This window comes from Neodiprion pinetum, chromosome 1 (assembly GCF_021155775.2).
Source record: "Neodiprion pinetum isolate iyNeoPine1 chromosome 1, iyNeoPine1.2, whole genome shotgun sequence".
Classification (NCBI taxonomy): domain Eukaryota; kingdom Metazoa; phylum Arthropoda; class Insecta; order Hymenoptera; family Diprionidae; genus Neodiprion; species Neodiprion pinetum.
In genome coordinates this window covers 39603591-39630894 of record NC_060232.1, presented here as the reverse complement: position 1 = coordinate 39630894, position 27304 = coordinate 39603591, and the positions used below count along the sequence as shown (strand labels likewise).

At 37.4% G+C, this 27304-nt stretch overlaps 1 protein-coding gene across 1 annotated transcript in view; it reads left to right on the top strand.

Annotated features, from left to right (window-relative positions):
• Positions 1-25831, top strand: part of LOC124224893 (transcription factor SOX-4) — a 39663-nt gene extending 13832 nt beyond the window's left edge. The window contains exon 2 of the mRNA XM_046637167.2: positions 13694-25831. Within this exon, the coding sequence (XP_046493123.1) occupies positions 13694-14860 (1167 nt within the window). The 3' untranslated portion in view covers positions 14861-25831. The remainder of the gene's footprint in view (positions 1-13693) is intronic.
• The last annotated feature ends 1473 nt before the right edge of the window (positions 25832-27304 follow it).

The window sequence follows — 27304 nt, the reverse complement described above, 5'->3', positions numbered from 1 at the left end:
GAAAACCACCCGCTCGAATTAAGTGCTCCACCCCCGAGGGGTGGAAACCACCCAAAAACTAGAAAAATCCGTGTAACTCTTGGACGGAACAACTTACAGAGTTCGTTCGAGTGTTGAAATTACTCCAGAATTAGAGGCTCCCGGAAAACCACCCGCTCGAATTAAGTGCTCCACCCCCGAGGGGTGGAAACCACCCAAAAACTAGAAAAATCCGTGTAACTCTTGGACGGAACAACTTACAGAGTTCGTTCGAGTGTTGAAATTACTCCAGAATTAGAGGCTCCCGGAAAACCACCCGCTCGAATTAAGTGCTCTACCCCCGAGGGGTGGAAACCACCCAAAAACTAGAAAAATCCGTGTAACTCTTGGACGGAACAACTTACAGAGTTCGTTCGAGTGTTGAAATTACTCCAGAATTAGAGGCTCCCGGAAAACCACCCGCTCGAATTAAGTGCTCCACCCCCGAGGGGTGGAAACCACCCAAAAACTAGAAAAATCCGTGTAACTCTTGGACGGAACAACTTACAGAGTTCGTTCGAGTGTTGAAATTACTCCAGAATTAGAGGCTCCCGGAAAACCACCCGCTCGAATTAAGTGCTCCACCCCCGAGGGGTGGAAACCACCCAAAAACTAGAAAAATCCGTGTAACTCTTGAGCGGAACAACTTACAGAGTTCGTTCGAGTGTTAAAATTACTCCAGAATTAGAGGCTCCCGGAAAACCACCCGCTCGAATTAAGTGCTCCACCCCCGAAGGATGGAAACCACCCAAAAACTAGAAAAATCCGTGTAACTCTTGGACGGAACAAGTTACAGGGTTTCTAGAGGCGTCAAAATCACTCTTCAGTCAACGACTCTCGATACACTGCCCCTACAAATCAAATGCTTCACAGTCCACCCACACGAGTGTGATTGAGACACGAACTTTACGAATCAACGTAGCAGGTGGATGAAACAGGAACCAGGATTTTCAATGCGAAAAAATGCTCGTGTCGCGTGAATTCGTTACAATTTTTGTGTCTTGTACTTTGATTTCAGCATCGTCACCAACGAACGTCATCCCAGCGCAAATGAAGCGTTGTTTTTGCAGTTATTGATTTCACTTGTGTGGATTGCAGGTGAGTGATGGAGATTATTTTCTATGTACCTTTCTTCACACTATAAACATTACTCGTCACCACCACCGACGTCACCATCGCAGGAACTTAGCCCTTTCTTCTCTTTTCAGACGCTATCTAGAAAGATAGACACAATGGTCTAAATTGTGCTACAGGCTTGAGAAAGTGAGTGCGTTATATAAAGAAAACTCCTACTCCAAATTTCAAATCTTCAGAAGCTGCCAATTTTTTTTATGGCCTGGGAGTCAACGATAGCCGGGTCATTTTGGCAACATCAATTTATTTAATGAATCATCCGTGTAACGTATAATAGTAATATGAACATTCTCCAACGCACCACCGTGACGAGGGCTTACGGGAGAGCTTTATTGACGATTAAAAATCAACAAAAAAAATTCATAGACGCATAAGCGAAAGTGTTCTTACACATTGATTGGAACATAAGAATTTCACAAAATATCGTTTTCCGCCTGAATTTCACGACTGAACTCGTCTTTCACCCGTATAAGCAGGCGTAAAAAAATCTAAAAAAATTTGTATTATCAAGGATGAAATTAATTGCGATGCTTTTTTTTATAATAACAAACGCGAAAAGAATAGTTTTTCACCTATAAGATACAACGACGGTCGTCCAGGACTGTGAAACTGCGTTGGGCATGCGGCACATGAGCGACGAGGTTAGAACGCTGCATCTCTACCTGCCTTAAAGACGATCGTTGGTGTTCTGAATGATTGGAAGACCATCGTGAAGCTGTTTTTTCCATGTTATACGTTTACTCAGTGAATAAATTCAAACTCTGGCGGATAGTTGTAATAGATCTTTTACCGTAAGAATCGAGACTCAAATATACTGGTAAAATTCGCAAAATTCCACCACTTATGCGGGTGGACGACAAGCGTGTCGTGGAATCCAGGCGGAAGATGATATTTTTCTAAGTTTCTTATGTTCCATTCTCTACAAAAATATGTCTATGAATTTTCTGTACGGCGCATCGTTAGCTAGTGATGAAAATCAGAATGAGCCACAAACAATTTTCTCCCATGTAATCCTTATGAAAAATGGAAAAGTGCAATGCGCAACCTCTTAATGTTAAGATTGAGAGCTAAAATTTTGAAAGACGTATTTTCATGCTGAAATGGAAGTTCTCAACTTGTTTGGAAGTAAAAAAAATTACTTTTTTCATACTATCTAGCTGTACATTCAAAATAGTTGTAAAATTGATTATTCGATATTATTATGAATGTGACTTATAGTTAAGACCTCAAGAAACAAGAAGATATTTTTTTAGTATTTTGGGTATTATAAAGTTTTAAGTGGTTTAATGTGCCGCGAATGCAAACGGCTCATGTTTACCTTTGGTGAGGTACGAAAAAACGGAGTATGGTTTCAGGATGAGGGCTTACATAGCTTTACAGCACATGATGTGAATGCAAATATGTCGATATATTGTCGATTGATGTTCCCAACACAGAAGAAAAGTTAAAAATGGCAGTTTTGATTATTTCAAAAACTCTTGCAATTGAAATATTTCCCGAGATGTGCGATGCCATGATGGCTAACATCACGGTCGCCTACACACAATCCACATTCTACTGAAATCATACATGCTGTGAGTACCAATAGCTATTTTGTTGAGTAAAAATGATTTTTGCCTACCGATGAGATTTAATATTAACAATGTGTACTTATAACCAATTACCGGCGAATAAAATTGATGAGTTTTTGATACATAATGGAATTTAACACAGGTCAATTAAATGAATTTACTCGAAGCGCTTGCGCATTGACAAGCTTTTTTTGCTAATTGTCGAAATACCCTCTATTCGCCTGCATTTTTGTGATCATGATAAAGTCATATTTTATTATTATTATTTTTATTATTAATTATCACTGATTTACGATTCTGATTAATGGGTGGATTCAATTCAATGGATCAGGGGCGATATCGTCAGAAATGAACCGAGTCAACGTAGGGTGAAATATGAATTGGATGACTGTGACTGGCTTATACGGGCAGAATACATTATCGCAACAAATTTGTGAGCGATGAAAAATTTTCAGCAATGTTGACACCTTATCCAATAGCACTGCATTTTTATGCACCAGCACGAAGTTACGGACAAAACCAGAAATTACTCTATTTAAAATAGTCTCGGGAATCATGGATTGAAAAGGGGTATCGTGATTCCTGATAGCGACGAAGTAGTGAACTATACTGGGAAACAGTCCCGTGAAACTTGAATTATTTTGTACTACTGAGAGAGCAGAATAATCGGTTTGATCGTTGACAAAACATGAAATCAACTGAACACTTGAAAATTTTGCGTACCCTGAAATTCACTCAAATTTCTCTGCTGATTTTTACAGGGCTTGTGTTGTTGGAAATTATTCTGTTATCAGAGACAATTCAATAATTCACTGTTTTGAAGTGACCGAAATCTGGTAATTGGAATGGATTACTTCGACTTGAATGGATTTTCTGTGACACAGGCTTTTGAACTGTCCAGCGGAGAGCCTATGAATAGGAAATCAATGTAACGCCTCTAAGAACCCTCTAACTTGTTCCGTCTGAGTGTTACACCGATTTTTTGAGTTTTTTGGTGGTTTCCACCCCTCGGGGGTGGAGCACTTAATTCGAGCGGGTGGTTTTCCGGGAGCCTCTAATTCTGGAGTAATTTTAACACTCGAACGAACTCTGTAAGTTGTTCCGTCCAAGAGTTACACGGATTTTTCTAGTTTTTGGGTGGTTTCCACCCCTCGGGGGTGGAGCACTTAATTCGAGCGGGTGGTTTTCCGGGAGCCTCTAATTCTGGAGTAATTTCAACACTCGAACGAACTCTGTAAGTTGTTCCGTCCAAGAGTTACACGGATTTTTCTAGTTTTTGGGTGGTTTCCACCCCTCGGGGGTGGAGCACTTAATTCAAGCGGGTGGTTTTTCGGGAGCCTCTAATTAGCCTTTAATTATGACCCTTACACTTTTTCGAAATTTGACCTCGTTCCCGTTTTTTTTCAAGTCTGGTTTATATCGAGCTGGCACCGCCACAGGTTTTTTTTAAAAAACGCGGAGCATTTAATTTAAAGATGAGCAATTCCAAGAGCCTTTAATTCTGGACTAATTTTAACACTCGAACGAACTCTGTAAGTTGTTCCGTCCAAGAGTTACACGGATTTTTCTAGTTTTTGGGTGGTTTCCACCCTTCGGGGGTGGAGCACTTAATTCGAGCGGGTGGTTTTCCGGGAGCCTCTAATTCTGGAGTAATTTTAACACTCGAACGAACTCTGTAAGTTGTTCCGCTCAAGAGTTACACGGATTTTTCTAGTTTTTGGGTGGTTTCCACCCCTCGGGGGTGGAGCACTTAATTCGAGCGGGTGGTTTTCCGGGAGCCTCTAATTCTGGAGTAATTTCAACACTCGAACGAACTCTGTAAGTTGTTCCGTCCAAGAGTTACACGGATTTTTCTAGTTTTTGGGTAGTTTCCACCCCTCGGGGGTGGAGCACTTAATTCGAGCGGGTGGTTTTCCGGGAGCCTCTAATTAGCCTTTAATTATGACCCTTACACTTTTTCGAAATTTGACCTCGTTCCCGTTTTTTTTCAAGTCTGGTTTATATCGAGCTGGCACCGCCACAGGTTTTTTTTAAAAAACACCGAGCAATTAATTTAAAGATGAGCAATTCCAAGAGCCTTTAATTAGCCTTTAATTATGACCCTAACGCTTTTCCGAAATTTCAGCTGTTTTCCGTTTTTTTTCGGTGTGGCGGTTCCAGGTTTATGTCAAGCTGGCACCGCCACAGGTTTCTTTTAAAAAACGCGGAGCATTTAATTCGAAAATAGAGCATTTAATTAGCATCTAATTAGCCTTTAATTATTCCATAGGAAATTTTTCGATTTTCGAATGTGGCGGTTCCAGCTTGATATGGCTCCTTCTTTCGGTATCTCGTGTTACGCGTATAATCTTTTCCATATAATCTCGTACAATGTATATAATAATACAGACAGACAGAGAGACTTGGCACGTTTGACGAGTTATAACAACACCAACTACGCATATTTTATAACGTGTAATTCTCACTCCGGCGATATTGATGCTGATGCTGCCCCACATATTCGCTTCTCGCTATCGGATTCGGTCAGGATGTCGTCGAGTCAGCTGACCAGCAGCCGGCTGTTTCCGTGCTGAAACGAGCACACGTTATACGATTCGTATATTACACATCTGCTGTTTAATATATATTTTAAAAAAATAAGGAGGAAAGAAACGTCGTTTGAAAATTTTACTCTGGGTCTTGGAAAATCATTTATCGTCTGCAGCTCCTTCGAAATGATTATCGACTAGTTCAGAGTAGTTGAAGTAATAAATAAGTGAAACCCTTGTTGGCGAGTGAAGAAAATTTTAACAAAACACAGTGATGACGATGACCAGTTGGCTGTGGCTGGTTGTTATAAAAATCGAAAAAATCTCATCCATGTCAAGTTTTTCACATTATATCGTACGGTACAACGATTTTATCTCACACACGAAGAAACGGATTCGTTCGTTTGTTTTTCTATTTTAAATCGTTGTAAAATATGAAATCGTTTACAATATAAAAGAATACAACATTTGATGTAACGGTAATATATCAGCTTTTCAAAGCTCCATAAATAAATATGTCATGTAATGTGAACAAATTTTTAATCCGGCACAATAGCGCATTTTCAACAATTTTACAATAATTCCCGACAATTTATCCAACCGCTGATAATCGACACGCGTTTGAAAATAAAATTTCTACGCGTGTTAAATCTCGGTCTCGTCTATACTAACAAGTTACTTATACATATTGTTGGGTGAGCGAGTGAGTAAGACGGTGGAATCGGCTTAAGGAGGAGGAACGATCGGTTCCCACGATCTCTCTGCGAACTTACGTACATTCTGCTACTCCGCTTATAATATGTACATATATGTATATATATATATGTATGTATGTATATATAACATCCCGTATTATACGTATCCAACTACGTAAGCATCGCGAATCAGATAAATATATATATATATATCACTACGTATGTTGTGCATTTTTCGAATGTCGTTATCATCATTTATTATTACTTTTATATTATCGCAAAGTCGAAAGATTTTCAATATTTAATGCTCAAGTTCGACTTACGATTTTTACCGTTATAGATTATAATGCAAAAGTAAACAAGTTTCCAGACTACTCGGAGAATTTTATCTCAAAGTTAGGCTTCGAAGTTACATATATATATATATATATATATACACACAAATTAGTTACCGTCTTACACAACCGTCACGACTTGATTCATTATTCTGTATTTTTAATGCTGCATTCGAGAGATTAAAAGAATAACGAAAAATTTTCAAACATCTTTCAGAATATATATACACTGTTACAAGTAGTTTCGATTGGTTGATCAAAAAGTTTTCGTACATCGTGCCAATATTTATATCTACGTATCCTGTACCCTTGTGCACATTGATGTATAACGTACAACGATAATAATAATAATTCGAATCGCGTCTCTGGTCATTTATAACATTATTATAGACCATACAGAGAATATATAGAAGAGTAGCTGCAGCTGTAGTCTATAATCCGATGGTATAAATAAATCAGCATCTCATCGCGAGTAGCAGCAGCAGCAGGATGAGGAGTCGGTTCCTCTCTTTCCATCTTTCTCTCTGTTCTTCGTACACCTCTACACACGTATTGTATTATAGGCCACAAGTTTGATAGTCGGTCGTGATATCTGATCCTATACTCGGCGTGCGCGGCGTGTCCATCACGACTTGGCGATGGTGGTGGTGTAATATCCATGTGGATTATAAATTATAATCTCGCGTGTCTCTCTTATAAGGTATTAGCGGCGCGTATTAAAATCGTACACGTACGTATCTGCGTATGCATGGATGCATGTACGTACGATAAGTACGTAAGTACGTAGCCGCCTTCCGATACCCAAGCTCTACGCAAATTATTATACCGCTGATCGGAATACGTACGACGTACCTCCTTGTATACTGTAACTTACAAACACTCGCGACACAACCGACCCTACCTAATAGCGTCATTACTCGGTGTAAGATGTTTATATTTTACGCATGCGAGTTTATCAGAGATGGGAAGCTGGATAGGCGAACCCGTTTTCACCCTGATCTGCGAAAAGAAAAGAAAATAAAAATAATATAACACACGTGAGACTACCAACTCGATAGTCATTTAATTATGCGATTGTCACTAAATACGACGCGTTAATATTCTTCGCTGATGCGGAAATTAAAAGTTACGGAAAAGTTTGCTTTCTTTTTCTTTTTTTTTTTTTTTTTCGATTTATATGACAATTGCGTGACAAAGTAGTATAGAAAAAAAATTTGCGGATATGTTTATTTTTCTTTTCAATTATCACTCCGCGGATGTTTATTGCAATATATTATATCGCAGTTACTCGATTGACTTCGTCGTACGGAAAGTGTAGATAAACATACGGACAGATGTATGGATGGATGGATGGATAGATAGATGGATGGGAAGAGAGGGAGAGGAGAAATATGGAGGCATAAAATATTAGCGAAGGTCAATCGCGTGTGTAATTCCTAGTGATTGTATTATACACATACTACGCGACATGTGTAATAACGTACCTTATACCCGTTATACATCCATGTACGTATTATATTACACACGCATCGATTTATGCGAGACTATTAAATGCGGGCGATTGGTAACGCCCGGTTATAATACACGTATAACATACGCAGGTATAAATGATGATGTGGGAAATGTGCGGTTATACGGTATAATATACTCTATATATAAGTCAAAACTACTGGCAAAATAATATTTAATATGCGTTATACATGTATAATAACTTGGGTACATACTTACTCACGGGTTATCTTCGTTTAAATCTTGTGTATAGACGATTTTAATGTATCATCTAGTTTAATCACGTCATCCGAGGATTATAATTATACAGTAGCCGCTCCCCGTTGTACATTTTTCCGTATCTCTCTTTCTCTACATTTTTTTTTTTTTTTTATCTCACCTAATATCTGCACCACATGTGTCGCACTTCATGTATATATCTGTACATGTACATGTATTTGCTTGCTTGTTTGAAATATATAGATGTGAAATTTATGTCGGTATAGATAGTTAATCTATCCATATGTTATACGTGTATAATATCGGTAGAGAAATGTTGGTAAAACGTCTCCTCGATCAGGTTTTCAAGTAATTTATAATCGATTCGTGTTGGGTATACGCGATAATTTTTATATTAGTATTCTATTTCTGTATCGCTCGTATGCTTGAGGTCGAAGTGCCATTTTGAGAAATAGCGTGTCGTGTTAATAGATCATTTTTCATGTACCTTGGCGAATTTGACACGAATCGTGTTGGATTCATTCGGATTATCGTCAGTGTACTTACCGAGTTCGTTAGTAACCCGCAGTAATCGTACCTCGATTGAGGATATACCGGGGCAATCTCTCGAAACTTGAGAATCAACCGCGCATGCGCCAAATAGTTAAATCTCATTGGTCGGCGAAATCTTGCCGCAGCGATACTTTTGTCCGCGGTGCAGGCGGGCCAACGTACGGAAAATGTGTACGTTTGAATTTTCAAAGAGCGTAAGCATTGAATTCCCACCGTTCTTTGAAGAGTCAACTTTCCGACCCGATAACAAATGCTTCCAAAACCATTCCGAGTCGCCGTCTCGATTATTCGAGATTCTAACCTCGAAAATTCGTACGAACCGCATCGCCGGCGGAAAGAGTTTGACAGCTGAAACTCGGGTTGGCCAGCCTGCGCGAACAGCGAATAAAACTCGCGCATGCGCGGTTGATTTTCAAGTTTCAAGAGATTCTCCCGGTATACAAACCACACTAGTGCGATTTCGGATTTTGCATTTCCAAAGTACTATAACTCTCGTGTAAATAGTCGAAAGGTATTCGACAACCAATATTTGGTGGGATAAAAATCTCCCAATAATCCAATGACAATAGTCTCGATGTGAAAAATGACATTAATTTACTGGAAATACGTCAAAATCGGAATGGCGAGAAAAGAAATCTTAGTTGTTCCAAATTTGCACTGTCGCGATGTTTACGGGTTAACGGTCATGTCGTTAGGTGAAGAAGAAGAAGGAGAGTAAACGGTGGTACGAGAAATGAACTCCGTTGAGCAAAAGAACCAACGAAAGTGGAGGGAAAATGAACGTAATGAAACCAAGAAAGCACAGCACCAGGAAATGATCGTTCGCCAAGACGAGGACGGATGTCGGTGAAGTGATTCACTAACTTCGCGGTCTTACAGTTTCTTTGATAAATTCTTTCTCACGGGTCACACGTAACTTCAGACTATGCAGTGCTGAAGAGTATTTATACGATGATTACACTTGCATACCTACTACACCTGTCCGCTTAACCGAGATGTGTAAGTAGATGGGCGTTCATTTTGTTGTGTTACCGTCGTACGTCAAGACACAGCGAAGAGATTACGCGCTGCTTTGGCAGTCTCTATGTATCCGCACATCTTTTACGGTATAATGAAGTTACGACCCAACAGAGCGAGCGAGTAAGTGAGTATCGATGTAGGTACAACATACTTTGTGTGTTTCTTGGATCGTTGTTGGTCTTTTCCCTGGACTGAGGAGAACTTGGCATCGTTTTTGACGTACGTTCGTCACTCGCCTCTTACACGGTACATGTACGTATACATACACACATGTGTAACAAACGTTTAACCGCCGGGCATAAACAGACTGTGTCTCTATCTGTGATTGTGGTGGTGATGCCGATGCTGATGCAAGTAGTACCTACTCATGTAGGTATACACACTCGTTCAATGCCAACGACCGACCGGGGCGAACGCTGCGGGCGACAAAATTATTCGACCGTCTCCGTGAGCACATTATAGTACGTTAAACTCACTTCATGCTCCTTCTTTTTATTCTTCTTCTGCTTCTGCTTATTCACGTAACACTGTGTCGATTCGTCTGAACTGACGTTTAGGTACCTATTCGATTGGATCCTTCTCCTGAAACAGAAGGGACAAATTTAGACCATCATGGTGGCCAGTGGTCCTGGATATGTCCTTGAATTTTTCTTGTGTTCTGGAAATATTCTATTTTCAATTGCCTTGAATAACCTTGGAATGTCCTGGTATTTGTTATTGGGAATTTTCACCGAACACCATGAGTCCACATCGTGGACAACTACCGTTCGAATTTAATTCCCTTACTCTTCTACTCCGATGTCATTTCCGCCTAAAGTGGAGAGATGCGAACGACAGTGATGGGTTGGAAACGGTCGGTGCAAAAAGAAATAAAAAAAAAAGAAAAAACCGTCAAGTTTTACCGCTTTCTGATACCATTTGCGAAACCGTTAGCGGAGAAACGTGAAAATGGGATTTTTTAGGTTGAAAATGTGTCGGAATCGATTCTTGAATCCATTGGGAAGATCCTTGAGTTGGTTTTTAGGATTTGAGGAACAAGACACGAGCCTCTAATACCGGAATCGTTTCACGGCTAAAAACGGAATGCGGAAAGTGTATAAAAAGCGTTTGATTTAGACTGCATGTTTGTTTGTTTGGTTGTTTGTCGTCGCGGAAAGTTTCGTTTAGTTATACTATCATATCACGTCAACTATCTTACAGCTGGCAGACTAATGTTCAATACGGCTGGAGCTAGCTAAACAACGTCCGCCTGCCTGCCTGACTTCAATGACGTTCACCATATACCGACTGTGATCGTTTCAAGATCATTTCCTATCGCGAGGCTGCCGGGCCCCGCATGACCATCCAGTTTCGTATTAACACCGACACAACTATACCGAGTGTGTTTCCAAGTTCGATTCTGTCACTCGTCGTCGTGACAAGATTACGCGACTGGCATTCGTCATAAGCGCGCAATCGTCAGCCACGCTGTCCGTTTAAAGCAACGATTGTGCTAATGCGGATCTTCTTTTATTCATCTTCTCCGGTTAATTGGACCGCGTAACGTTTTACTTATACATTATACGAAACGTCCGCGAGGCTTGCGATTACGCGAACCTTTGATGAAAATCAATCTTTGATCCATCGATATCAGCCAGGCGAACAAGTGTAGCGTAAGAAAACGGAAGTGATCCGTGTTCCAAGGCGAGATTGAGCGCGATTTGAAATTCGTTTTTGTTCATCGATCATCGGTAGTTTAAGATTCGTTTGACCGCAAAACGATGAAAAGATCTCGTTTAGGAGGAGGAAGAATAAGCGATCCGTTGTAAAAATCTCTTCCGCGTCAAAGTCGTCGGTCAGATTTCAATCCTCAGGGTCTTCTCTCACTCTTTAGAAACGCAGAACGACGAGAACACGGAGAGCGAAGCTATAGTTCGATATCCGCGAAACTACCGATCTAACAAAACCTAGCCTAGCTTCGTAATCGATGGAAGAAACTCGGAGGAACGTTGGAACGGTCGTTGGAGGTGGTGGTTGGTGGCAGGACTCGAAGGCCAGCTAAGCGTAGACACCGCGTTGAGATGCAAGCCTGGCTACGGCGTGACCTTACGGCTCACTTCCGTCAGCTGCAGGCTTAATAGTAAATATAGTATAACGCGTATTGGTATGTTTTACATTATACATGTATACGGACTTGGATATACGTTTAACAAACCATGTACGCCGCCGGCTTACGTTCTTACATTGACTTACAGAGCGGCACGTTACCTATGTGGTCTCTGGTGCTACCTACGTATAGTTACGTACCCGCGGGAACTCGTTCGGACTTTATGCTCACCGCGTATTCACGTTTTTATGTTGTGGAAATTATACCCTCTGTACACAGTAGTCGCCATTTTACGCAACGATTTTTTCGCCGAGAACCATGCGTTGCGACAACTACATTTGTTTAACGAGTGATTGGGATCAATTGAATTTTACTGTAACGAAAGTATTTCGAATCGTAGAATACTTGGATTATTTCGAGCCGATAACTATTGTTTGTTAACGTTAAACCGAAATAGTCGTGGTTATGGCCGGAACAGCATTCCGAATGTTGTAGATCGATTATGCCAGTGGTAATTGTTTGCCGAGTAGTGTCAGTTGAAGTCGTAGCAATCTTACGGGAACTGTAGAGATTGGCATCGTTTCAAGCCATTGGATCATGACTGTGAAGAGAAAGAAGAAAACTGTGTGTAACGAATTCAAAGGTGGAAAGATAAGAGTGTCGATTTTGTAAAATTTGAGTATCGACTTTGAAGCGAATGCAGTTTGCAAAAGAAACGATTGTTGTATATGTGCGTTTTACTTTACTATGGTTTACCGATTCCTCCGGTAATAATACGTTATACTCTCAAAACTTGAACATCGCAAAAAGACACGCAGAAAAGTGGATTCGCACGGAGTAGAGAGTATTTCTCTCTCCGCGATGTAAATGGAGCAGGGTACAAGAGCAGAGAGTATCCGCACTCTCGGTGCACTCTCTGGGAGTTGCAACAACTGCAGAGAAAGAATTGTGTCAAGGTGAGAAGCGATCGCTGAACGAACGTCGGAACCGCAACTTGCACCGCATGCGTGTAATGTGCCTCAGATACCCTGATGAATGGATGGATGGATGGATGGATGGATGGATGAATGCTGGTGTGTACAGGTGTACACGAGGCACGAATACGCGAACTTGCAATGCGCAAGGTGCCGCGGTGGTGTGCCTGAGCAATTATACTCTCGTTGGCCCCGACTTCCGTTCTGCAGGATGGCCTTTTTGATATCATTCTCGCGATTGTTATCTACGCACGCAAAGATGCCTGCGGTACATTATATCGCACCGTCTATGCCATGGATACTTTAACCACTCCTCGCTTCGCCCACCGTTATACCCACTCTCACAACCATCAACCGTAATGGGTTAAGTTGTCAATGTATGTAACGAACACCCACGAGACGCGATTTAACCCAGGTGCCCGCCCTACCGCGAAGGACCATTTTCTCTCTCTCTCTCTCTCTCTCTCTCTCACTCTATTACTCTCTGTCTTCCAACCTCTCTTTCTGCAATTCTCATATAGCGAATCATCATCACCACACTTGTATTATTCAGTTTGACGTTATAGGCACACCTTCGTAAGGTATCCTGTAAATGCTCACGTACCTACCGTATGAAGGTAAAACAAATGTGAAGATGTAATATCGTCGTAAACCAAATTGTTATACCGTCGTCGTTTAATTGCGTATTGTACCTTTTGTCGAAAACTATAACTGTCACCGTGTCGTTTCCCGTCATGACGATAACAACTTATTCCAATCTGGATGCGCCGTGAAGCGTTTATTTCAATCGCGCGGTACATGTTCAAAGGACCACCTCGCGTCGTTTGGGAAACTCTAGTTACACAGCTGTTCCGCGCCACTCCCAAAGGGCTTGGTTTACCCGTTGGGTGATGACCAGCTTGTAAAACCGGGTGCAACTTTTGGATGGCTTTTTTGTTTTTTCATCTTCGTGAACACTACGACGAATATCGATATGTTATACGTTGCAACGTTAAGAGTGGGGCAATCATATGCGTGTACTAAACAAGATCGTTCTCCCTTTTATGTTACAGACTAAAAAGAACAACCCAAACCACGTAAAACGTCCGATGAACGCGTTCATGGTGTGGTCGCAGATCGAGCGTAGAAAAATCTGCGAGGCACAGCCGGACATGCACAACGCGGAGATAAGCAAGAGGTTGGGTAGACGTTGGAAGACGTTGGACGAGGCCGAGAGGAAACCTTTCATAGTGGAGGCTGAGACCCTTCGTCAATACCATATGACGGAGTATCCGGACTACAAGTACAGGCCGCGAAAAAAGACAACGAAACCAGCGCCGTCCCCGAAGGCCAAAGACGCGCCTAAGAAGACCTCGAAGAAGCAGCAACAACAGCAGCAACAACAGTCCGCGACGTCCGGGGTGACGAAGATCCAGCACAAGAACGACTCCAACAACAACAGCAGCCTTCAGACACCCGTAAAGAGGCTCCAGTCGGTACCGACAACGAGTCCTCTGTCTAGGCTAAAGGCCAGACTGGCCCTGGACAAGCGGGGCTCCGTTTACACACCGACACCACCGACAATAACTGCCAAGGTGCCGAACAGCCCATCTTGCGACACCCGGTTCCCCGACTCGCCGGAGTCGGCGAGCTTTTACGAGGACGCTTACGCCGATTGTACTTCGATCGCGACGCCGTCGAAGGTGAAGCGGGAGGGTGATATCAAGCAGGAGGTCGTCGAGCTTCCAGAGTTCACCTGCGGCGCCGACACCATCGTGGCGTCGAGCCCGATAAGGCCATTTTCGGAGATAAGGAACTACCCGAGGAACTCCGTGCTATCCTCGAGTTCCTGCTCGTCCTCGTCCTCCACCACCACCTCCGTCTCCGCCTCGTCCTCGACGTCCTGCAAGGGTTTCCCCGTCAAGGAGGAACCACTCGAGGCTGCGGCTACGGCCACCAGCACCGGATCAACGACGACCGGATGCTCGGCTTCGACACCGGTTGTTAAAATGGAGGAGAGCACGAACCCCCTTGCCGACCTCGACTGTCTCACCGATCTCTTCCAAATTCAACCCTGTGACTTCAAGCTCGATCTCGACATCGACACCATAGCCACCGATCTCGACTCGTTTGAAACCGACAGCTCAAGCAGCGGGTCACATTTCGAATTCTCATGTACACCCGACGTTACGGACATGCTTTCCGACATCGGTGTCGACAATGAGTGGGTCTCGTACTGATCGGGGATGGTTCTTCATCTTCTTGCGATATATGTTTCTTTTTCTTTCTTTTTTTTTTTTTTTTCCTTTTATACACAGTATATATATTATACATACGTATATACATAAACATAACAAACCTCGATAAGTCAAGTAACAAAAATATTATATATATTGGTATAGATTGTATGATATAAGTTGAAGTTCAGTTACGGTGAACTATATATAGGATGGATAAGAAAGACGCGCGTCGAGTTTTAAGTTGTGTAGATTATTATTATTATTATTATTATCATTATTATTATTATTATTAATATTATTATCGTATTAAGGTATGTATATTGTGTACAAGTCAATGTTAAGAAGCTGCCGTTTGATCTCTTTGCTTCGATATCGGTAGAGGGAAAGAAAGAAGGAAAGAAATATAGAGGGGAAAGTGAGTGAGAAAGCCGAGGCTTTTTGTTCTCTTGTTAGGAACCTCCGCCAACCTTAGCCATCGCTTTGAACAAAAATGTAACAAGCTCCGATAACTCACGTTTTGGATTGGTGGAAAAATTTCGTCGCTGTGCAGATTTTAAACTTGAGCCATGATGCGGTAGTTTCGATGTATAATCGTTTCGTGCCGTGGGTACCGGAAGGTAAAGTTTTTCCAAAGTTCTCGCGAGTCGGGTGAAATTGTAAATTTTTGAAACCGTTTGTCGCGTGTACTGTAATTTTTGTCCATCAAGCTTGACGGGAATATCTAGTTTTTATTAAAATCTTTTTCTGTTCCGCGGTCCGTCAACGATCGGTAATTAAAATTTAAGTTCAACGTTTAGAGTACCTTCCATGAGTTTATCATTCAATCTTCCGTATCTTGCCACAACAATTTTCGATCAAGCTTGATGCGATCGAAAAATCGCGTACACGTACGTACGATAATTATTGCATTATGTTAAAACAATTTTCACCTACCTTCAGTCTAAAAAAAGTAAAAGAAAACGAACACCCGAGACGAGGCGATGAGAAAACCGTTGAAATTTCTTGAAAATTCACCAAACAATTGAGAAGAAAATCCGAAACCTTGGCAATTTGTCGAAAACTTTGAAATGCCGCGGCAAAGTTTGTACACGTAATATACTAGTCCTGTATAAAATAATACCGCGTTGTATAAATGACGCAGAGACGCGTGTATATTAACATCGTAGATACACAGGAATGGAAAGGCAAGGCAAGGCTAGGAGAGAGAAATAGAGAAATAGAGAGAGAGAGAGAGAGAGAGAGGTTTGTCTGGGTGGCGGTGTCGCGGACCGGAAGCGGGCCCAAACTACAGCTGTTTCCTGTTCACACACCGTTGGATCCTCGCTCATATTCAGGGTTCAGGCAGCGCGCTTCGGTGTTCTTTCGCCGAATTATACGCACACTTTATAAGGTTATTTTGTCGCCGACGTTTCGGCCGGTTCTTTCAAGCTGTACCAGTTGATCTAAACGCCCCCTTGCCTTGCCTTGCCTTGCCTTTTTTTATACACCAACAGCTGATGCATCCAGCTGATTCCTTGAATTCCTGCATCAATTTTAAATACCAACCAAACAACCCCTCGAAGTTGTTTATTATACGGTCTACGTTTCCGAGAGTCTAGGGAGTTTTTTTTTTCCATTACGTTTTTTGAGTGGGGGGGGGGGGGGGAGATTTCCCACACTTTATTATATGTATATATACACATAGTACAGATTCCTTCTTTTCACATTTCCCTCCCGAACGATTTTAACCCATTTCTTGTGTCCCATTTTTTTTCCCTCTTTTTGTATACGTGAACGCGGGTAGGTGGTGATGAAAATTTACTAAATCGACCCCCCCCCCCCCCCCCCTGCTCCGCCTAAAAGAAATAAGAAAAAAAATCAAACTAAAGGAGGACTGAAAGGGAAACGAGAAAACAATACACAACCTTCGTAATTTCGTTTAGTTCTGTAAAATTCGGAAGATGGATCTTTTTTGTCGTCAATCTTCTTTCGAACCGTTTGGTGTTCTTCCCCCCCCCCTCCCCCCCCCCCCCCCTTCCGTTCTGAATGTTTTCCCTTCTTTATTTATCTCTACATTTGAATCGCCGCGTTGTTAATACATGTTTTTTTTCTTTTTTTTTTGTAATATACATATAATATATAGACATACACACACGCAAACATGCACGAATTAATTCGTAAATACATGAATAAATACATAAACGCAGAAATAGACACAAACACACACACGATAAAGTATAACATGTGTGTAATAGCTGGATCGTAAGAGAAAAAGTTTCGAAAAAATGACTAGATATTATTCTTCTTTTTTCATTTTTTCTACCCGAAAATTCGTACTTCACTTTCGTAATTGTACTGTGTACAGCAAAATAGACCTTTTTTTTTTTTTGTTTTCTTTATTATTGTTTCTTACCTCCGTTACGAAAGGCGTTATGTGGCGTCATTCCGCCACCTTGCTCGCGATCGCCTTGCCGAGCGTAACACACCCAGTGCCCGTCATATAATGTATACATATTGGCGAATAAACGGAGAAGAAGAATAAGGAAAAAGGAATACGATAGCAATAAAGCGGAAGGAAAGAAAATAGAAAGAAAAAAAAAGCATATTGATTACTTGATTCGGTCTTTTCGATCAATGCCCATTGGGAGAGCCTCAACGATTATCTTGCTTATTGAAATTATCTACCAACGAATCACACCTATGATCTATTAAGAATGGCAATTTTGGTCTATCGGTTCTCGAAATCTGCCAACAGAATATGTATATATATGTATATATATATTTTATTTTTCTTTCATACAATGTGATTGTAGTGTCGAAAATAATATTACGTAAAAAACAAGAAACAAAAAAAAAAAAAAAAAAAAAAAAGAAGGCAGGGAGTAAGGCATATGAGAGTAACCATGTAATGTTTTAAACACACACGCGCATAAATACACATACACACTGTCGTGTTTTCGAAACCCTTCCTTACTCACGCGTTCCCCGTTATACGTCCAAGCGAATCGAACATATTGATTTTATTATTATTATTATTATTATTATTATTGTTATTATTGTTGTTGTTATTGTTGCTGCTGCTGCTGCTGCTGTTGATGTGCTCGCGTAGTTTCGGAAACGACGAGGGAGGAAAAAAAAAAAAAAAAATGGAACGAAATTAATTATCCCGCGCAACGCCGCGGCGCCCCAAATACTATACGAACACGGAGACGGTATGCAGTTTTAAAATGCATATTTATACAATGAATATAGTAGTACGCAACGTGTACGGAAGCGCGGTTCGTGTAACGAAGGGTTGAAAAAAGAAAAAAAAAAAAAAAAAAACGTCCACCGGCATGTTCCCACGGCGGAAGGTACTCGCCTACACGCGCAAACGCAAACACACACCAACCTAATATGTATAAATATTTTTTACATACGTAGATACGTTACTTTCTCATTCGTTATGATTATTACTATCATCATTATTATTATTATTATTATTATTATTATTACTACCACTATTACTACTACTACTACTATTATTATTGTAACAATTCTTCTTCTTATTATTATTATTATTATCATTATTGTTAATAATTATTATTGATGAAGTATCATCATGTAATACATGTAAAGATGTAGGCGTATAAGTTTATACATAGCGGTACTTGTTGATAAAATATTGTTTCAGTTTTATAAAAATTGATGTGAGAGGTAGAGAGAGGTGCGCGAGTATGGGGAGAGTAAAGAAAAAAAAATTCTTTCATATTTTTTACACAGTGTTTTCTTTCATCTGTCTTTGATTTCTCCTTATTTTTTTACTTTCTATAATTCTTGGTAGTTTTTCAAACTATTATTATTATCATTATTATTATTTCTTAGGTAGGTGCAGTATAAGTACATATAACGGGGTCAGAAAAAAAATATACATACAACGTCATATCGATCGGTAAACAACGCGTTACAGCATATATATACGTAGACAAAAGTTCGCACGGCGAGCGATTGATTGAAATTAGAAGCGGGTTTGCCCGATTATTATTATTATTATTATATATATATATATATAGTAAAAAAGTGACAAAATAAAAAAAAACACAAAGAATTGTAGGAGTGTAGTATTATACAATTATCAAATCTTGATCTCATCACTTGTGCTTTGTAGCTTGTTTATTTCGCGTTATTTTACTATTATTATTATTATTATTAATATCATTACCGTTATTGTTATCATTATTATTTTTATTATTATCGTTCGGATTTTATTAAGAATAACTTTTCTCGGCAACGCTAATCGCTAGCATACACACACACACACGCACACGCAAACATACGCACCTGGAAAAAAAAAAAACAAAAAAACTAGCAATTCCTACGAATATGTACGTATATAATGTGTAGGCATGCGTATTATACGATATATTAAAATGTACATGTGTATAAAATAATACACGCACACTCTGCACCATTGCATAGGCGGTCACTGTGTAAATTAGACTGGGACAAAAAAAAACCGAAGAACTAGAAGGAAACGGCTCGATCTACGTCAATTTAGTTGGAGAGCTTTTTTGTAGGAAATTTAATTTCCTTCAAAAATATGGATTGATGAAATTTTTCAGATTGATAATTGACGGATTTTGGGTAAAAAAAATGCGGTAACTGTTGAAAAATCAATAGATGTAACGATACGCCTCTTAATATTAATATTAAGGGCTCAAACTTTGAGGATAATTTTTATTTGTCGTCGTGAACAATGTTTTTACAGTACCGTTGAAAAAAAAAAATTTTTCGTTTTTTTTTGGCCCAGTTTAATATAAATGATGTATCATATACCTTATGACTCGTCACCAATTGAGCGTATTTATATGTACACATATTTGAGTGTGTGTGTGCGATGTTATACATAAAGCACATAAAACAAAACGGAATGGACGTAAGTATTTTATTCGTGTGTGTGAGAGGCAGAAAAAGAGAGAGAGAGAGAGAGTGAGGGACAGGAAAATGGCAAGTTATCGTAGTACGTATATTTTATATTTTAATAAAATTTGCACAACGCGGAGGAAGGAAATTTCGGATTTGGATGGCCGGGGTTCGGTGGCAGCGTTGTTGAGAGAAAAACTTTGATTTCAAATGGCGATGACGTGTTAAATATTTACGTAGCGATTAATCAATTACTACGATGTATATTTAATATCCCCTATGTAATACAGGTATACACTTATATTATATATATATACATATATATATATCATACACGTATACACGGTCTGCATATTGTCCTTATCATATACGTAGCGGCGGATAAAAAGGAACCGAACTAAAGGGGGGAAAACAAGGAAAAAAAGAAAACCAAACTTAATTCGTAAAACAACAGCAAAAAAAAAAAAAAATATATACACACACACACACACACACACACACACACACACACACACACACACACAAATAAAGAAATATAAAATAAAGTTTTACGATCGATCGACAATATATTTATATATTATATGTATGTATTTATATCTTCTAATACATGCAATTGTTCAGGGATGTGCGATTGCAATTTTTTATTTTCCATCTTTGTTTTTTTTTTTTCTCAAACTCCAATATTTGTTCAATCATACCGTGAAATAGTGCCTATTTCTGCACAAACGGAGAAAATACGGGAAGGAATAAGAAATATTACGTATATTACGATTAAATTTGACAAAAGCGAAAAGATGGGATTTTAATAGATTTTTTATTTTTTTTTTTTTTTATTTTAACGAAACAAACAAGCAAACAATAATACTGGTAACTTTGTACAAAATTTGATGAAACATGCAGGGCCAAAATGTGAAGAGAGAACAAAAAACAAAAAAAAAGAAATAATAATAACAGTAATACTAAAAACGAGGCATGACGCGAAAATAACTTTTATTCAGGAAAAAGATATAGCTGAGGGAAAAAATGGAGAAACGCGTGGTGATACAAAAATAATAATACGAAATGAAATAAATCATTTAGATAGATGATTATTGTTTAGATTATACTATAATGAATATTTACACGCGCGTACAAACTTTTGGAACACCGAATCAATATGTAATATATATATATGTAATCATCAATAATATACCGACGCAATTCGTTATTATTAAACAATCGTCTCTTATATAACATCTATATGTATACCAATATATGTTACATAATGTATTCGCACAACGTGTGAAATATAGTGACACAAAGGAGACACAATGAGAAGCAATGGGTATAACAGAGACAAACGATAGGATCGAAAACAAAAAGATATATATATATATATATGTAAGTTGGAAAAATACAAAAACAAACAAAAAAACATGCATACAAGCGATGGAAACGGAAATCGAGGTGATAAATTGTTGCTGAAACAGGCGTGCAAAAGACACATTCGTTATTACTATCATTATTACTATCATTGTGAATAACCCAAGTTATATATACGTATATACATATACAAAATGAAAATAGAAAGATGAAAGCCACAGATATAGGAGACGACGCGAAAGGAAAAGAGAGAGAGATAGAGAAAGGGAGAAAGACAAACAATAACGCAAACTAGGGAAATTGAAGGAATCAATGGAAAAGTGGTCAATTTGTAAACAATTAACTAGGAAACCTCACACTATATAACATATGCAGGCTGTGAACATCTCTGGAATCAGAATAATGATTAAATGAAAAAAAAAAAAAACAAACAAACAAAAAAAAAAACAAGAAAAAAAAACAAAGTAAAGTATCATGAAAAAATTGAACAAAAATAAATTGAAGCTATTGGCGGTGAAAAGAGCGAGACAGAAAGACAAAGAGAGAGAGAGAGCGAGTTGAAAGGATGGAAAGACAGTATGACAAAATTTTGTTTAATAAAGACGAAACTTGAATAAATATTGAAAAATTACAGAACGTTAATACAATTATTGTTTCGTCGAAAGACGTAATCATCGATAAAATTGCGTGCAGATTTTCAACGTGTGTGTAGCGTGCGTTGTGCTGCCCCACCTTTGTAACAAAAAAAAAAAAAAAAAAAAACACAAAAGAAAAAGAAAAAAAAAAGAAGGCACAAATTAAACACGAGAAAAATGAAAAGCGTGATTGTCGAATGAAAGAAGAAATAAGGAAAATAATAATAAATAACAATAATAATATTTTGTCGATTAGAAAGATGGAGAAGTAAAATTTGAAAAAGGTAAAGAAAGGAGAGAAAAAATAGAAAAAAAAAAAAATTATTTTGGGAACGAAATCAACTCAACGAAAACTGCCAATTTTGTAATATTAACAAGTATTGTGTATAATATTATATTAGCGGAAGTGCATTACTTATATTATATATATATAAATATTATACTATACTGTATATGTAAAAAGACGAGACATGTAATAGGAGATATGTAATAACGTTATAATATTATTATGTGCGTACCGTGTACGTAACTGGATTTTGTTCAAGTCGTTGATTAATATGAAAAATAGGGCGGACACATATCAATTTCGTTTCACGTAAAAAAAAAAAATAAAAAAATAAAATAAATAAAATAAACTACAGATCTGACGTTCGTAATATTGTAAAATCGCGCGCTTGCTTCGAGCCGAACTTTTCGATTTTTTCCACTGACTTTACTTGTTATCCGCAATTGATCTAGCTTCTCCTCACTGTTGTCTCGTGATAATATTACGCTCGCATGATGTGTAACGTGAAAATGAAGAAAAACGAAAAAAAAAAACAATAAACATAAAAAATACGTGTGAGCAAAGAAGATGAAAAAATTAGATTACTGTAATTTCCCTTTTGGAATAAAGTTGTCTAAAATGCAGTAAAATAATTGGGTGATGGGCCAGTATTGTATTAGCTTTTTCTCAACGCGCGTCTTGTATTTTGAACTGTGCAGGCTCTGAAATAAAATGTAATTTTTCAAATATAAAAACGTTGATAAATAATTGGCAACTTTCGTCACGATAAGATATTTCGTTTTCATTTTTTCAAATGTCGGATCAATTTTTCTTCTTCAGCACCTTCATAGATTGTACAGTTTTTGCGCGATTCGTTTGGGGGGTGAAAAAAAAAAAATAAAATTCTTCAAATGTTTCGTTTTTCTCCATCTATGATTTTTCTGCCTTTCGCTAAGGCGAAAGTTTTGATCACGGTATCGAGATTACAAATTTTTAATAAAAATTTGACACGTATTAATGATGAGTGAAAAGTTTTTTTTTTTTTTTTTTTTTTTTTAGAAATTTTCTTCGTTCTCTTGATATTCGTTTTTATATATATTTTTTTATTTTTCTTTATTTCACTTTACTCGAATGTGGTGAAAGGTAGGACAGCGATAAAAGTTGTTGATCGATATGACGACTATTGGCAAAGCGGCAAATTTGGAGCAAATAATGAAAATGCAACACGTTTCATCTTCGACGCATTATACACGGGTCAATGCTATCGTGAAATAATACGATTGATCGTGCGACCCGATCCAAATTTGTCCTGAAATGGAAAAACATGAAAATTGAATTCGATTTGGGATAATTGGAAAACTTAGAGTCATAAGCAGATTGATATGTAAGATGAAAGAAAGAAAGAAGGAAGGAAGGAAGAGAAGAAATAAAGAAAAAGAAAAAAAAGTACACAAACGACAAAAATATATATACATAAAAAAAAAAAAAAAAAAGTGCATACACATATTTTCCTCGCGTATAATATGCATATTATTAATTTTCGTGGCTTAATAATCGTCTATGTGAAAGTGGTTTGTATTATATATTATATATTTGCGCAAATTGTGATTGGAGAATAATAAGTTATATTATAAATCGATATATAGCTCGTACACACACACACACACACACACACACACACACACATTGAATTAAATATATAAAAATATATGTATATTCGTACATATGGTAACAGTGAAGGAAAACAACACTTTTTAAGAGGCATGACACAGGAAAAAAAATCAAACGAAAAGAGAGAGAATAAACAAACAAATTCGGCAAAAATTATACATGACGAGTGAATCGACAAGCATTTGATAAAAAAGTAACAAAAAAAAAAAAACAAAAAAAAAAAAAAAAGAAAAATTGAATTTATAAAATGAACAAAAATAAAGTAATGATAGTTTTTGTCTTAAAAAATAAATGTTACAAATTATATTAGACACTATTAACAAATTGATGATATATCAACGCTCAGGGCATTTCGAAAATATTGCGTGATCGAAATCGCAGATGTTGCGTGAAACGATCAATTTTTAGTGGAAAATCGCTTTGATCCGATGTCAGTTGTAGAAGACAGAATATGAAAACAAATTGAACGAACAGATGATTGGTTAAAAATTAAGGAGTTCCCAAAAATTACAGTTTCGATCTATCATTTTTACGATATGCCTCTTGCGTTGTATATTTTCCATTATTATGGCTGTTGCTGGTAAAATTTCGACTTGGTGAATCAGAGACAAGGACACACGCCTCAAACCTCAGTCAAATAACGATAACGCGTAAATATATTTATTAGACATATGAAAAAAATATATACAATGTTTCGTGCATCTATAGGCTTGCTGTGGGTGTATTATATGAGTACAGAAAAGAGAGAGACAAAGAATTTTTTTAAAACTAAATTAGGGTAGTTTTCAGATGAATAATAATGATAAAAAAAAAAAAAAACAAGAAAACAAAAAAAAACAAACAAACAAACAAACAAAAAATCACATACAAATCAATGCTCAACGACAACGTCTGTAAAATTAATAATATTAACGATGATAGTTTATGGTAATGACGTAACAATAACGATAGTAGTAATAACGATAATAATAAGAGTAACGGTACGTATAATAATGACGTAAACAGTAATAATAATTGTAACAATAACGATAACAATAATAATGATAACGCCGATGAAAAGAAAATGAAAGCAACAAGGCAGGGAAACCGAATGGGTAACGCTGTGAGTAAGCAATGTTTTCTTTAAACCATGTGGAAATTTTACACGCAACAATCGTGTGTTAAAATTAGGATTTTCCAATTTTTAAACCGTAAGATTGATATTATATAACATATATTATATACATGAATATTATATATATATATACGATAAAGCAGATAGGTGTGTAGTAGTTTTTAACAAATTTTTAGCGTGTATATATGTCCAATTGAAATGAGAGGTATAGCGAGGAGTAAAAAACAAAACCGAACAAACAAATTATGAAAACAAAAAAGTAAATACAGAAATCTTAACTTTTTATATGCCGTTATTTGACGAAGTTTTTTTTGTTTTTTTCTCCTTTATTCGGCTTTTTTTTTCCCTCTATTTTATTACAAACCTTATTACTTTCATCTTAATTCAGTTCCGTTCCACGGCTAATATATTCTTCTCATTTCTTTTATGTTCTCTCTCTCTTTTTCTCTCTCTCTCTCTCTCTGTTTTACCCGAGTTTCTTTATTTCGTTGGAAATCTTTCGTTTCCCTCTGGCGTTACATCGTTTAACGATTAATTATCATTTGATTCGCGTCTTGTCAGGGAAAAGAAATACGAGGGGGGCAAAAAAAAAAAAAAAAAAAAAACAAAAAAAAAAATATACCTACAAAATAGTACGAACAAGAATCGAATTAAACAATTTCGTGAAATTATTCATAGAAATCAACATTGCAATTGATTCACTGCAAACCGAAAAGACGAAAAGACTTGGAACGATGCACGCCGAGGTTTGATTTGAGAAAACGTTGTGTTGAATATTTATTTATATTATAACGGTATCATTTTACTTACAAATATATTGTTATACCCTGTAATATTAGAATCATGAAAGGCCAAACCGCTTTGAATGAGATAATCCCTTACCGATGGAAAGAGTTTGTGGAAAGCGATGGGGAATAAAAACTGGAGAAGAAAGTGGTAATAAAAAGCGCACCAATTTCGGCCGAAATGGAAATTAAAAGTAAAACGATAAATAAAAAAAAAAAAATAATCTATTTTTTGCAAACAGAGTTGATAACGTTTAAGAGGAGAGGGAAAAAAATGAAAACAGTAATTTACAACAAAAAGAAAAAGAAAAAAAAATGGTGAAAAACGTGAAAAACCTCTCAAAGAAAAAAAAAAAAAAAAATGAAGTAATTAATATTAATACTAATAATAACAGTAATAATAATAATGCTGAATAATAATAATAATAATCATAATAATAACGATTAAGAAAATATGATAAAAATGTAGCAATATTTTTACAAGAAGTCAAGTTCATTAACGTAATAACGCCTATCATTTCACTCAATTAATTGTATGCTACGGCTATTACTATTATAATTTATCTACCGTGTAAACCGATCGATCAATGCAAAATGAATTGATCCCTATTATTAGAGTTATTTTTGTTTCGCGAGTATATATACCTATGCTTGTCTCTATGTCGTATTATTATTTTTATGATTATTGGTGTAATTGAAATTTTTAATCATTATTTAATTTCGTTATTATTCTTCGATTTGTATTCCCTCACTTGTTTCGCCATGTTATCTTGATTCCGATCTTGCCTTTGATTCTTAGCGTTCGTTGTTTTTTCATGGGTAAAGTTAAAACGAAAGGATACAAAGGTGCAAGAGACGAAGGGAAGAAGTTTTTTATATCGGGGGATCGCGGGGAAAAAAGAGGAACGAAATTTCTATTTGAACAATGCGGCAACATACACGGATTTTTTTTTCCAACCAACGCAATATATATTTACACACGCATGATCGAATAGATTTTGCTGCGTAAACGGAAAAGTTTTACAACCGCACTTGTACCGCGTATAAATTTTCGAAACCTCTTAAACGAGAGGGGCGAAAAACAATACAGTATAACAATTTACCGACACTTTTAACCTATTATTACAACACCGCTAGTTATCTATTCTAGTTCTCTTAAGTTTACAGACTATACATATACATAAATACATGAATAATAATAATAATAATAATAGTAATCGTAATAATAATATAATGTTATTATTATTACTGCGAAATGAAGTTATACTGACTAACTTTAAAACAGAAAAAAAATGTACATTTTGTATTTAGTCCCCCCCCCCTTGTTTATAATACTTATTATCTTGTTATTAAGTACCCGATTTATATCATTTTTTATCAAAATTATTAAAAAATATTTGAAAAAAAAAAAAATCACCACAGACCAAAAACCGTTATCCTGACAATTCAGTTGTTCGGGGAATTTATTTAACTCCTTCTATACCTTGTCCCAGACTATATTCAATAATATTTATATATATATATAACTTAATAGGCAGCTGTGTTGAAATACATATATTCTTGTGTCGATACCGCAACAGTTGATTCGAGAGCGTCTCGACCTGGGTAAGTGTGTACGGAATAGTTATGTTTCTCATTATTCTTATTTCACTTCGTTCTTCATCAATTTTATCACACCGTCTATTTCTTTACTCCGCTTGGTAGAGAGCCGAAAATTATCCTGCAGGCCTT